The following is a 14,386-nucleotide window of genomic DNA, read 5'->3' on the forward strand; positions in this document are numbered from 1 at the left end:
GACCATGCCCACTTTAAAAGCAGGGGATTTCATGTCCACCTTGGAATTGAAAGCTTTGAACTTGTACTTAAGTTGCTCCTGTTCTTCAGTGGAGATGTCAAGGTCTTCATCTTCAAGTAGATAGTCAGGCTCAACCTCTTCCTCCTCTATCTGAGCTTCTTCATTAACATCCAAGTCAATGTTCTCTTCATAAAGATCATCATCACCATCATCTATGTCATAATCACTGTCACTGAAATCTGAATCTGACAGAACTGTATCTTCAGACTGTGCACCATAACTAAGCAAATTATCTTCAGACTGCAAATCTGCTGCAACCTCTGAAAGGGGGCATTCAACATTGACTGAAATGATGCTGTGAGATGATGTTGCATTGGCTACAACAACATTTGAGATGGGCAATGTGTCTAATCTCTGAAATGATGACACTATCAAATCTTCCCTGAAGTTACTGATGAAATCTGAATGGTCCACCATGATTACAAGCACTTTCTGCTTAGCACTTTTTGTGATCATTTGCTGCACATCCTCATCACCTCTAATTCTCACCATCCCATATGAAATTGCTTTTCCAGGTCTTGGCCAGTAAATTATATGTTCATGGACAGGATATCCCAGCCATTTTAGATGCTCTTCAATGAATGCATATGAGAATGACCGAGCATCAACATAATCAATCACCTCCACAGATGGATTGTAATACTCCATGCTATTTCTTGGTCCACAGAAGATTCCACCATGCTCAAGTTCTAGTGTAAATAAAGGAGTATCCACACTTTGTCCCATTGCTGAATCACACACTGCACCCACATAGAGAATAATATAAGCACAAACATCAACATAACAAGTATATAGCAGAATATAAGCACAAATTCAGTTAATAACTGCAAACATTCAGTTAACTGTCTCTTACAGATTTAGGGACCAAGCCACTACAACAAATATATATGCACCCCTTGAGAAATCAAAATCAAGTGCAGCAATATAGTTAACTGAACAAAAGTCAGCTACTGCATCTTCGAGTGCAGCAATATAGTAAACTGAAGAAAAGTTCAGTTAACTGCAGAAAAGTTCAGCTAACTGCATCTTGCAGATTAACTGAACAAATCTAGTAACAATTGGATATTTATGTTACAGTTGTGATCTCTTACCTATTCAACACACTTTGCAGTGGCTACACAGGGTCACTAAATACACAGCAGCACATGAACCCTAAACCTTTGCCAAAAATAGAAATACATAAACCCTAGACCAAAATTTGTGGTCAAAATCAGTTCTTTAATCCGCTGCAAGAACAATAGGCAATAGGTACCACTGGATGTATAAGAATCGCTCTCAAAACAGACCGATCCGCCGGTGCTACAGCCGACAACGGAGGAGCAGCAAAGCAGAAGAGGACCAACAGAGGAGATGAAGAACACGAACCGTAATCAAGAGGAAAGACGTCGTGCGGCCTAACTTGATGGATGGAAGGAGGCGGCTGCACACCGCCGGTGAGCTCCGGCGATGTTGCCATTATGGCTGACATCGGCCCGCGGCTCCAGCTCCAGCTCCAGCGGCAGCAGCTTGTGCGGTCGGAGAGGCGAGGACAAGGGAGGAACATGAGTTATTGACCCAGGGGAGACAACATTTATTCAGGTGCCACATTGTGCTGAAGTGCGGGTTGAAAATGCAAGAAGGCAGGGGGCTAAGTGTAAAAAGCCGCCATTATGGCTGACGTCAGCCCATGGCTCTAGCTCCAGCGGCAGCAGCTCGCGCGGTCGGAGAGGCGAGGACAAGGGAGGAACAGAAGTTATCGACCCAGGGGTCTAAAGTTGGAATCAAACCCGGGTCTGTACCGTGGCAGGGTACTATTCTACCACTAGACCACTGGTGCTTCATGTATTATAGAATGCACGATACCTTAATCTTTAATTAAGCAGAAAGATTCGTGTTGCTGTCCGAAGGAAGAGCATTTACCTTATAAAGCCTGAAGAAGAGCTAGGCAGGACGAAGGCCTCCACGTCGCCCCAATTTGCCATGAATGGTACTTGTGCCACCGCCTGTAAATTCTGTGCCCCGCTAGGGGCATTTTAGTCTTTTCGCGTGCAGGGGTATAAATCACAGCCGCCCATGCTGAGAAACCCTCGCCGCCGCCTCCCGTCCCACTCGCCTCCCCCTCCTCGTCGCCCCCCTCCTTCTCCTCCCATCGCCGCCCCCTCCTCCTCCGCCCCTCCCCCCGCATCTCGTCCGCCCCGGGTGCGGAGGTGAGCTTCCCGGCGATGGTGGCGGCGCTCGTGGGCATTGCGGCGCTCGGAGATGCAGTAGATCCCCACCAGGGGTGGACTGGCACTTGGGGTACTCCCCGGCGACGACGGCCCAGCGGCGGATGGTGCGAGGGAGGCTGGCCACCGCGACGAGTTCCTCTTTCTCTAGGTCAGATCCCGTTTAACCCCCCCCCCCCCCGCGCCCTGATTGCTTCTGCCATGATTTGCTCTGTGTTTGGATGAGGAAGTAGACCAGCAGGAGGAAGAGAAGATCTCGGCCCGCGCTCCTTATTGGACTATTGAAATATGAAGCAATAAGAGATTAAACGTGTTTAGAAGAGAGAGACACTTTCTAGCTGATAGTAGATAGAGAGAAAGCAAGACACAATCAGTTCTAGAGATGATAAACCATAAGTTGTAGCCTTGTACAGACAAGGAGAAGTACAAGAACATGAGATGATGTAGAGAAGAGAGTGATATAGTGAGAATACATAAGTAAAGAGCTAAAATAAAACATACTTACAGCTTCAAAGAAATAGCATAATAAGTAGAACTTGAGATCTATGAAATAGAAATTGTCTGCATTGATCTGTTTTATATAGATGTCTAATTAGCTGCGCAATCATACATGGTCTGGTTAGTAGTTTGTTTGTCTTGATCATCTTGATGTTGAGTTTTGGGTTTACCTGGGAATGTTTATATGTGTGTGCAGTTGTTTTTTAATAGACTATTATTTTGTTTTAGTGTTTTAGTTTACAAATCTCTCATGAGGATCTTGCTATCCAACTGTATTTTCCCTTGGGAATCTACATATCCAGTGAAGTTGGGATAGGCTATGTTTATTTAGTTCTAACCGGTTTATTTCTTTTTTGTTTCGTAGTTTCTATGATTTCCAAGGGTGCTGCTCGGGTCAATGGATAATGAAGAAGTATATGACCAACTTTCCCCAGCTCCTACATCGGCTACTAACAATCTACCTGAGCAGGTATTTCTCAAATCTATAACGATCCAGATCTGCAGTTGTTCTCCCTTCGTTGATAATAGTAAATGATTGATTTTGCTTTTAGATAGCCTACCACGAAGGTGACTCATTAACCCATGAACCGTTGTTGATTTTTTCCTTTAATGCAACGCTCGTCGTTTCAATTTGATTCTGCAGGCTGCAAAATAACTAATAAAGGGACCCCATGGTTGTTCGCTTATTTGGATTGCGAATTCTTTGAAAAGAAGAGGGTGAGTCTTTCCCTTGTTCGCTTAATGTTGTGTGCTTGTGTTGTTGCTTTGCGGGCTACGACTACTACTTATGCTGCTAGATGCCTAGATGTGTGTGCTGCTTGTTATACATGTGTTCAATCTTTAGTGCTCTTTTGTTCTGGTTCTGCTGCTGCTTGTGCTGCCGCGATGTGCTACTGGCTGTTGCTGTTGCTTGTGTTGCTGCCATGTGCTACTACCTGTTGCTGGTTGCTTCCTTATTCAGTTATTTTTGAAACTGAGTACTCTTTGTGAGAGGAGCCAATGAGATGAGCTTCATTTTTTATTTTTTATTTAAGAAGCGGTGAAAAGAGTTCGGATTTGAGTTCTGATCTATTTGCAAATAGCGGATTTCTGGAAAGACGCACAGATCCTCGACTCATTTCACCAGCCAAATGTAGTTTCATTTTATGGTGTTGTTCGTGGTGATCCTAACAGTAAGAATTCATTTGGTTGTTGAAGACCGGAAATTCCCGGTGAGATCATCATATAGAGCAACAACCAAAGATCCTGTTGTTCGTGGTGATCCTGACAGTACAACAACAACCAAAGATAATCAAGCAATAGAAGATCTCCAGTAATTAGTGGATGTAGATTTGACTAAAGATAAGGAGACCTGTAGAGGAATTTATATGTTTGGGAATGGTTTTGATGGAAATCAGTGGATGGTAACCATGTCGTAGTGTGATGTAAGTGCCATTTGAATCTTGATGGTGGTGACCTGCTATTTTTTTCCTCTTTATTGCTGACATTTTGGTCTCTCGGAATATTTTAATGTCATTTGAATTCAGATAATTTTGTTACTCATGCATAGAGCCTTTGCATCTGAAAGGTGGTTTGCGCGATCGCAACCAATCTTACATGTGTTTGTATTTTTGTTTCAACAGGAACTTCTCATCAAAGGAACTGCAAGGGCCAACTCTCTTGTGACCGGTGACCTGACGGAGCCCTTTTTGGCGTGAACCGGTAACCTTATGGTGCTAACTAGGATGCATGCTTTGCTGCCTCTTTTACAGAGGTTGTTCATGTTATCTTAGATGCCACCGAGATGTACCATTGTGCTTTCATGAAAGAAAATGCAGATGGGAACGAGGGTGCGCGGTGGTGAGGCATCAGCACCGGAGACGCAGGTCCGCGGCGGAGCGGGATAGGTGACAAGGACGACCTGTGACTCCTCATGGCAAAGATAGTTTCTCGCATCCCCTCCCTGGCTCCCTTCCTCTGCTTCGCTGCTGCCGTAACCCCACCATCCGGCTCATGGAGAAGTCTCAGTTGAGGAGAGGGTGGCGCTGCCGTATCCATTCTCCTCAGACGTTGTGTTTCCCTTTCCCCTTCCTCAATCTGCCTTTTCCCAGTTGTTCTCGCTTCTTTGAGCATGGGCTGATGTGTAGGCTTGATCTATTATTTTGCAGGTCTTGCTCGCTGTTGGTTGTAACATCATGGGCGGTGGTGAGGCATCAGCACCGGAGACGCAGGTCCGCGGCGGAGCGGGATAGGTGACAAGGACGACCTGTGACTCCTCATGGCAAAGGTAGTTTCTCACATCCCCTCCCTGGCTCCCTTCCTCTGCTTCGCTGCTGTCGTAACCCCACCATCCGGCTCATGGAGAAGTCTCAGTTGAGGAGAGGATGGCGCTGCCGTATCCATTCTCCTCAGACGTTGTGTTTCCCTTTCCCCTTCCTCAATCTGCCTTTTCCCAGTTGTTCTAGCTTCTTTGAGCATGGGCTGATGTGTAGGCTTGATCTATTATTTTGCAGGTCTTGCTCGCTGTTGGTTCTAACATCATCGTCTACCAGACAGGTTTGTCTGATTCGAGATTCAATTTTTTTTTGCCCGCCCATGCATCTTTGGTTCTATCTGCTAGGCAGTTCTTTTCTTTGAATGGCGACATGTACTTCTATAGCTTGTTAATTCCTTCTCAGCTTGTTTTATTTTATATGTGTGTGTATGGACAAACTAATGTGTCTTTGTGTTGGTCGTTCCTTCCTTGCCGATATGGCAATTATTTTAGATGCTGGCCAGTTAAGGTTTGTTGCAAATAATAGTGGATGTTGGGCTGCCTCCACACCGCAAGAGATGGAGATGGTTGACGTCGGAACCGGTGGTTGAGGTCGAGTACGCCTCGTTGTTGTCGCCGTCTACATCCGTTACGGTGCTGCTGCAGTGGCTTTTCCTCTTCCTGTTGCTTTTATTCTCTCCTGTTATCCCTTGGTGTTCATAATCTCAGGACGACACTTGATTTTAGTGTGAGGAACTTGCTGATGCTGGCACCAGATTCAGCAGGGAGGATATCTATGAGGCCTTTCATTCTTGTGGGATTCCCACACATCTTGCAAGTTCAAGGGGGTGAGCTCAGCTGAATGCGCGGTGACGTATTTTTTTGTTTACTTTTGCATATTGTTGCTTTGATTAATATTCCACCCAAAGAATAATGTTTTTATATCTCTAATTTCTACTTTGGAGCAATGGATAGTTGTGCTTTAGTTCCTCTAGCTTTTTTTTTTGAAGATGTAGTTCCTCTAACCTTTTGTAGAAACTAGGTACCTCCTGTACTTAGGTATATATAAGTCTTTTGTAGAAACTATTGTTAATATCTCAAAAATAAGAATGTTACCTTTTCCTTTACTTGTGTACTTGGAACCAAATTGTTCCTTACCAGTTGTATCGGGACACTATTTTATAAAAGATACAGCTTACTGTGCATTGAAACAATAGCCATGGAGTTTGGTCTTTGTATTATCTCTATATATTTGATTTGGATTTGTCCTGATTTAAGTAGAGAAGCCTCCATTAATACTGAACTGTTTTGTGTTCATTCTGTTGTTGTCTCTAGACATTTGTATTTTTGATAATCATTCTGAAATCAGGGTTCAAAGCGCTAAGAAAATATGGTTCTATTTCTCAATCTTGTGCTAATGCTTCAAAGGGAGATGTACAAAAAGAATCATAACTGTTGACGCATATCTACTAGCAGACTAAAAGGATTGGTTGCTACTCCATTCAATGACTATGTGATTAGCAAAGTGGCTCGCATCTTTCACTGGACATTTTGTTTATTAGTGTGTTTGCACACGAACACTGGAATGCCCAGTAAGGTACTAAGGTGTTATGTAACTATCTGAACTCTTCTGCAGGCGTTGCTTCTCTGTTGTTTTTCTTTAGATCTGAACCATACCCTATCATAGATAAGATATGTTGGAGATTATCTTGACGATGCAACTTTACAATCATAGGACATTCTATAGGAAATAAATAAGTATTATTGGGGAGGACGATGGTATGGAACGCATTTGTGCTTTGGGCAATGACAGTCCACCAAACAAACCCACCATTAAGTGCTGCTTAGATGATAAAGTCATCTTCAATGTACACTCTTTCAATACATGGCTTGCTCTCGGCCTTTGCACCATCCATTTATGCTAATATAGCCTGTCTTTTAATGCCAATGTATGCTATTACCAAGTGATCTGATTATTTCTTTTAAGCATCAAGCTTTCATGTAATGGAATATAAGTATCTTTAAGTTGATTCAAAATCAATCTCATACACATGCTTTGAATGCTTGGCTCGCTCTTGCTTTTTACGCCATGGTCAAACGTGCAGCGATGACTCTGTCTAATGTTTATCACTTTAATATGTGCCGGAATAATATTAATATATACTCTTTCAATACATGACTTGCTCTCGGCCTTTGCGCCATTGGCGCAACTGGTCATCTAGTTGTTTCTAAAACCTCGAGAAGAAATGCTCTCACCGTCACGGTCGTCAATTCCAAACTGCCAAATCTACCACGCCGCATGTATACATGGGATCTGCCAGCGTAGCCTTACGCCAAGGTGCTTTCTTGTATTACTCTACCATACTGTATTTGTGGAGGAACCTGCCCCTAGATAGTTAGATTCGAGAATGAAATTGAGGTCACGAACACAGCATGACCTGCACGTTGTCGCCCTCGTCGTGAATCAATCCACAAGGATGCCGGCCGGCCATACTTCTCGCACAACCGGCTCAAGAGGGAATTTAAATATTGAGTGAATTCCACTTTTTACCCCATATTTATACATTTGTGACACTAATTACCCCTTCGAGTGAAAATTCGTCTAGAATACCCCTTTTGAAATCTTTGGACCCTTGTTTTTTGATGCGTGTCCATCAGGTAAGGTGTGAGGTGACGCCCTATATCCAAAAACATGTGGACGGCCAGAAGGAGTGAAACAGATAGACAAGAGAAGCTTGGACAAGATCGCCAATGATGCCATCCGATCCTTACAGTTTTTTTTACAAATCAATGACGCAACATGCCGATCCTATCGACCATAAACAGACAAATGTAAAATTAGGGTAAAACCGTGTTAAAAGTCTCCAAAATCTGACACTTCGATAAAAGTTCCGCTAAATAGGGTAATATGTGTCACAAATGTACAACTACAAGGTAAAAAATGGAATTCACTCTTAAATATTTGATATAACAGATAATAACCATCCTAAAGTAACACTTCTGATCTGATCCATGACAAGTTTTCCATTTTTTAGATCAAATCGAAAGGCTAACTATGATAAAAGAATCCCCATCTCAATCCAAAGGAACGAGACAACACATACATCAAGAACATGCAGCGCGGAAGAAGAGATCGATGGAGGCGAACGGATACGTCATCGATCAACCAATTCACCGCGCGCCATGCTGCATCTATCTGCCGCTCAAGAGCTTGAGGTTGACGAGTATCGGCAGCACGATGACGAGGACGAGCACGGCGCCGGCGACGACGGCTATGCAGGCCCACTTGCGGCTGCTCTTCTGGTAGACGCGCGCGGACTCGAGCTCCACGGTGCCCCTGATCACGAAGGAGCTGGCGCGCGCGACGTGGGTCTCGATGTTGTTGAGCTGGTGGGCCTGCGCCTCCACCAGCGCCGCCATGTCCAGGAACACCTGGTGCAGCTCCAGCAGGCTGCGCTCGATGTCCTTCACGGCGTCGTGCCGCTCCTGGATCTCCGACACCGTGGCCATCACCTGCCCGCGCCCTTGGTCCCGCTGGATCGCCTTCTGCAGGAACGTCTCGCTCTCCCCCGACGCGATGAGCGCCTCGATCGTGCTCTCCTCCGCCGTCTCACCCGTCACCGTGTAGTACCGCCGCGCCACCGTCTCCTTGTACTCCGCCGCCATCCGCGTCCGAAGGCCCTGCGCTCTCTCCGGTCAGGTAGCTGGCTCGCGCGGGGCGAGGCAATGAACCAAGAAAACTCAATGTTTTACCTGGAAGTCGTCCATGAGGTCCTTGAGCTTGTTGCCGAGGCCGGAGACGACGGAGGAGCGGGTGCGGTCGGTGGAGGAGCCGGCGCCGCAGCCGGGGAGCTTACGGCTGGCGGCGTTGGCGCGGTCGAGGGCCTCGAGCTTAGCCTTGACGACCTTAGCGCGGCGGAGGACCTGCACGACGTCGCCGTCCATGCGGGCGCGGAGCGACTTGACGGCGCGGGCGTCGTGTGCGGTCTTGCTCTCCTCGTTCACCGACTGCAGCCGGCGGTGCATGGACTCGAGGCCGCTGATGTCCTCCTTGACGCCCTCCACGTCCTCGAAGAACTTGTCGAGGTTGGCGCTCTCGCTGCCGCTGCCGGCCTCCATCTCGTCCAGCGCCACCTGGTCCTTCAGGTCGGCATACTTCTTGAACGAGCTCGACGAGAAGAGGTCGTTCATCTCGGAACACCAGGCAGAGATCGATGGAGCTGAGCAGCCGGCAGAGCAAGAGCAGAGGCGGTGCGGCGAGAAACCGAGCTAGCTGGCTATAGGGGACAGGAGCAATGGCGCCGCCGGCTTATGGCCTTCTTAATTCCTCCATCGTGACACCAACTAATGCGGCGACAAGTGTAGCACAGCATTACAAATTCAGGAGCTGTGGCAACGAGAGATGAGGAGGGGAGGGAGTGAAGGGTGCCAATTGGCGGGGGGAGAAGAACACTCACGAGTCACGACCTCTCTGGCATCCAAGGGAATGGAAATGGACGTGCGGAGAGGTACAAGTCCATCCGGGTTGACTGGGTGCAGGGAACGCGGGGACAAGGCCAACGTGCGGCATGCACGGCTGGATGTCTCGCACGGTGGCGCCACGTCCATAATTACTTTTTTTTAGGGTTCGTCTGTGGGTGCAGCTAGGTCTTAGTCAACTAAGACTTAGCCCAAGTTTCAATCTAGTGACATAGTACTCCTATATAAAAAAGAGAAAAGAAAAACTAAAAAGAAAATTTTACATCGATCTTCATGCAAGATCAATGACATATAACGTTGATTGAGACATAATTAGCCTCAGTCGACTAAGACATAGCAAAATTGTTCGTCTATAATTACTAGTAGGTAGTACTAGTAGATCGTTGATGGCGCGTGTTGCCAGGCCCATTGCTGTTTCGCTAGAATAATAAGTTTTTTAATAAATAATGTGCACAAATAAAATGTGAAAGAATAGCACAAAAACTGTTAGAATAAAACACTAATTCAAGATCATAGACGACACATCGAGGCACGATATTTGTTAACGAGGTTCACCGATATGGCTACATCTCCGAGGCATGACTATTGACGCTCCTCCCCAAGATACCGCAACACTGGCCGTCCGAGCGCCGGCACAAGCCATCGGCTCCCCCGCGTACCTGTTGCTATCAAGTCGTCATCATAGGTTATAACGTGTGGTGCCCCTTCATATATAAGAGGCCTAGAATACAAGTGTCCGACTCCTATACAACGCGTACCTAACCACACCAATTACAACTCTAAGTCCACGTAACCCCTTGCGTACATAATATATTCGACACAAATATAACAAACTCCACCTTGACGAATATCCTCCATCATCTAGAAGTCATCCATGCTCGAACCTTCATGTACTCCGGACTTGGGTTGTCTTCTTTGTAGCCTACTGAGAGCTACCCAATGGGCCAGACCCGCCGCCACCGTGAGACTCCACTGCTACTCTTGCAGCTTCATTCTCTATGGCTCCACCTGCAATAGTGCTCCCTTGCAACTTGTAAAGATGCGAATCCGTCCTCTCTCCTATCATCACGGTCACCCCATCTTCCATGATTTTCATGGTCTTCTTATTCTAATCAAAACGGAATTTCATACCACCATCATGAAGAACACCAAGCGAAATTAGATTCCTCCTTAGCCCTGGCACATGCTGTTGGAACGTAGTAATTTCAAAAAAAAAATCCTACGCACACGCAAGATCATGGTGATGCATAGCAACGAGAGGGGAGAGTGTTGTCTACGTACCCTCGTAGACCGAAGCGAAGCGTTGACGCAATGTAGAGGAAGTACTCGTACATCTTCCCGATCCGACCGATCCAAGCACCGTTACTCCGGCACCTCCGAGTTCTTGGCACACGTTCAGCTCGATGACGATCCCCGGACTCCGATCCAGCAAAGTGTCGGGGAAGAGTTCCGTCAGCACGACAGCATGGTGACGATCTTGATGTACTACCGTCGCAGGGCTTCGCCTAAGCACCGCTACAATATTATCGAGGACTATGGTGGAAGGGGGCACCGCTCACGGCTAAGAATATGATCACGTGGATCAACTTGTGTCTCTAGGGGTGCCCTCTGCCTCCGTATATAAAGGATCAAGGGGGGGGTGCGGCCGGCCAGGAGAGGGCGCGCCAGGAGGAGTCCTACTCCCTCCGGGAGTAGGATTCCCCCCCCTTTCCTAGTTGGAATAGGATTCGGGAGGGGGGAAAGAGGAGAGAAAGAAGGAAGGGGGCGCCGGCCCCCTCTCCTTGTCCTATTCGGACTAGGGGGGGAGGGGCGCGCGGACCAGCCCTGGCCACCTCTCCTCTCTTCCACTAAAGCCCACTAAGGCCCATATACCTCCCGGGGGGTTCCGGTAACCTCCCGGTACTCCGGTAAAATCCCGATTTCACCCGGAACACTTCCGATATCCAAATATAGGCTTCCAATATATCAATCTTTATGTCTCGACCATTTCGAGACTCCTCGTCATGTCCGTGATCACATCCGGGCTCCGAACAAACTTCCGTACATCAAAATGCATAAACTCATAATATAACTATCATCGAAACCTTCAGCGTGTGGACCCTACGGATTCAAGAACAATGTAGACATGACTGAGACACGTCTCCAGTCAATAACCAATAGCGGAACCTGGATGCTCATATTGGCTCCCACATATTCTACGAAGATCTTTATCGGTCAGACCGCATAACAACATACGTTGTTCCCTTTGTCATCGGTATGTTACTTACCCGAGATTCGATCGTCGGTATCTCAATACCTAGTTCAATCTCGTTACCAGCAAGTCTCTTTACTCGTTCCGTAATACATCATCTAACAACTAATTCATTAGTTACAATGCTTGCAAGGCTTATGTGATGTGCATTACCGAGAGGGCCCAGAGATACCTCTCCGACAATCGGAGTGACAAATCCTAATCTCGAAATACGCCAACCCAACATGTACCTTTGGAGACACCTGTAGAGCACCTTTATAATCACCCAGTTACGTTGTGACGTTTGGTAGCACACAAAGCGTTCCTCCGGCAAACGGGAGTTGCATAATCTCATAGTCATAGGAACATGTATAAGTCATGAAGAAAGCAATGGCAACATACTAAACGATCGGGTACTAAGCTAATGGAATGGGTCATGTCAATCAGATCATTCATCCAATGATGTGATCCCGTTAATCAAATAACAACTCTTTATCCATGGTTAGGAAACATAACCATCTTTGATTAACGAGCTAGTCAAGTAGAGGCATACTAGTGACACTCTGTTTGTCTATGTATTCACACATGTATTATGTTTCCGTTTAATACAATTCTAGCATGAATAATAAACATTTATCATGATATAAGGAAATAAATAATAACTTTATTATTGCCTCTAGGGCATATTTCCTTCAGTCTACCACTTGCACTAGAGTCAATAATCTAGATTACACAGTAATGATTCTAACACCCATGGAGCCTTGGTGTTGATCATATTTTGCTCGTGGAAGAGGCTTAGTCAACGGGTCTGCTACATTCAGATCCGTATGTATCTTGCAAATCTCTATGTCTCCCACCCGGACTTGATCCCGGATGGAATTGAAGCGTCTCGTGATGTGCTTGGTTCTCTTGTGAAATCTGGATTCTTTTGCCAAGGAAATTGCACCAGTATTGTCACAAAAGATTTTCATTGGACCCGATGCACTAGGTATGACACCTAGATCGGATATGAACTCCTTCATCCAGACTCCTTCATTTGCTGCTTCCGAAGCAGCTATGTACTCCGCTTCACATGTAGATCCCGCCACGATGCTTTGTTTAGAACTGCACCAACTGACAGCTCCACCGTTTAATGTAAACACGTATCCGGTTTGCGATTTAGAATCGTCCGGATTAGTGTCAAAGCTTGCATCAACGTAACCGTTTACGATGAGCTCTTTGTCACCTCCATACACGAGAAACATATCCTTAGTCCTTTTTAGGTACTTCAGGATGTTCTTGACCACTGTCCAGTGATCCACTCCTGGATTACTTTGGTACCTCCCTGCTAGACTTATAGCAAGGCACACATCAGGTCTGGTACACAGCATTGCATACATGATAGAGCCTATGGTTGAAGCATAGGGAACATCTTTCATTTTCTCTCTATCTTCTGCAGTGGTCGGACATTGAGTCTTACTCAATTTCACACCTTGTAACACAGGCAAGAACCCTTTCTTTGCTTGATCCATTTTGAACTTCTTCAAAACTTTGTCAAGGTATGTGCTTTGTGAAAGTCCAATTAAGCGTCTTGATCTATCTCTATAGATCTTAATGCCCAATATGTAAGCAGCTTCACCGAGGTCTTTCATTGAAAAACTCTTATTCAAGTATCCCTTTATGCTATCCAGAAATTCTATATCATTTCCAATTAGTAGTATGTCATCCACATATAATATCAGAAATGCTACAGAGCTCCCACTCACTTTCTTGTAAATACAGGCTTCTCCAAAAGGCTGTATAAAACCAAATGCTTTGATCACACTATCAAAATGTTTATTGCAACTCTGAGAGGCTTGCACCAGTCCATAAATGGATCGCTGGAGCTTGCACACTTTGTTAGCTCCCTTTGGATCGACAAAACCTTCTGGTTGCATCATATACAACTCTTCTTCCAGAAATCCATTCAGGAATGCAGTTTTGACATCCATCTGCCAAATTTCATAATCATAAAATGCGGCAATTGCTAACATGATTCGGACAGACTTAAGCATCGCTACGGGTGAGAAGGTCTCATCGTAGTCAATCCCTTGAACTTGCCGAAAACCTTTTGCGACAAGTCGAGCTTTGTAGACAGTAATATTACCGCCAGTGTCAGTCTTCTTCTTGAAGATCCATTTATTCTCAATTGCTTGCCGATCATTGGGCAAGTCAACCAAAGTCCATACTTTGTTCTCATACATGGATCCCATCTCAGATTTCATGGCTTCAAGCCATTTTGCGGAATCTGGGCTCACCATCGCTTCTTCATAGTTCGTAGGTTCATCATGATCTAGTAGCATGACTTCCAGAACAGGATTACCGTACCACTCTGGTGCGGATCTCACTCTGGTTTACCTACGAGATTCGGTAGTAACTTGATCTAAAGTTACATGATCATCATCATTAGCTTCCTCACTAATTGGTGTAGTAGTCACAAGAACAGATTTCTGTGATGAACTACTTTCCAATAAGGGAGAAGGTACAATTACCTTATCAAGTTTTCTACTTTCCTCCCACTCACTTCTTTCGAGAGAAACTCCTTCCCTGGAAAAGATCCATTCTCAGCAACGAATATCTTGCCTTCGGATCTGTGATAGAAGGTGTACCCAACATTTTCTTTTGGGTATCCTATGAAGACATATTTCTCCGATTTGGGTTTGA

The 14,386-nt window shown here is 45.7% G+C and overlaps 1 protein-coding gene across 1 annotated transcript; it reads right to left on the reverse strand.

Moving 5' to 3' along the window:
* Positions 1-7,856: 7,856 nt before the first annotated feature.
* On the reverse strand, positions 7,857-9,504 carry LOC123130568 (syntaxin-124-like). The gene is made up of 2 exons (XM_044550439.1): positions 8,749-9,504; positions 7,857-8,676 (listed from the first exon to the last, which is right to left on the reverse strand). Exons 1-2 carry the CDS (start codon positions 9,184-9,186, stop codon positions 8,188-8,190), a joined length of 927 nt encoding a protein of 308 aa, XP_044406374.1. The 5' UTR covers positions 9,187-9,504; the 3' UTR covers positions 7,857-8,187.
* Between the last annotated feature and the right edge of the window lie 4,882 nt (positions 9,505-14,386).

The sequence above is a fragment of the Triticum aestivum genome, chromosome 6A, assembly GCF_018294505.1.
Source record: "Triticum aestivum cultivar Chinese Spring chromosome 6A, IWGSC CS RefSeq v2.1, whole genome shotgun sequence".
NCBI classification, from domain to species: domain Eukaryota; kingdom Viridiplantae; phylum Streptophyta; class Magnoliopsida; order Poales; family Poaceae; genus Triticum; species Triticum aestivum.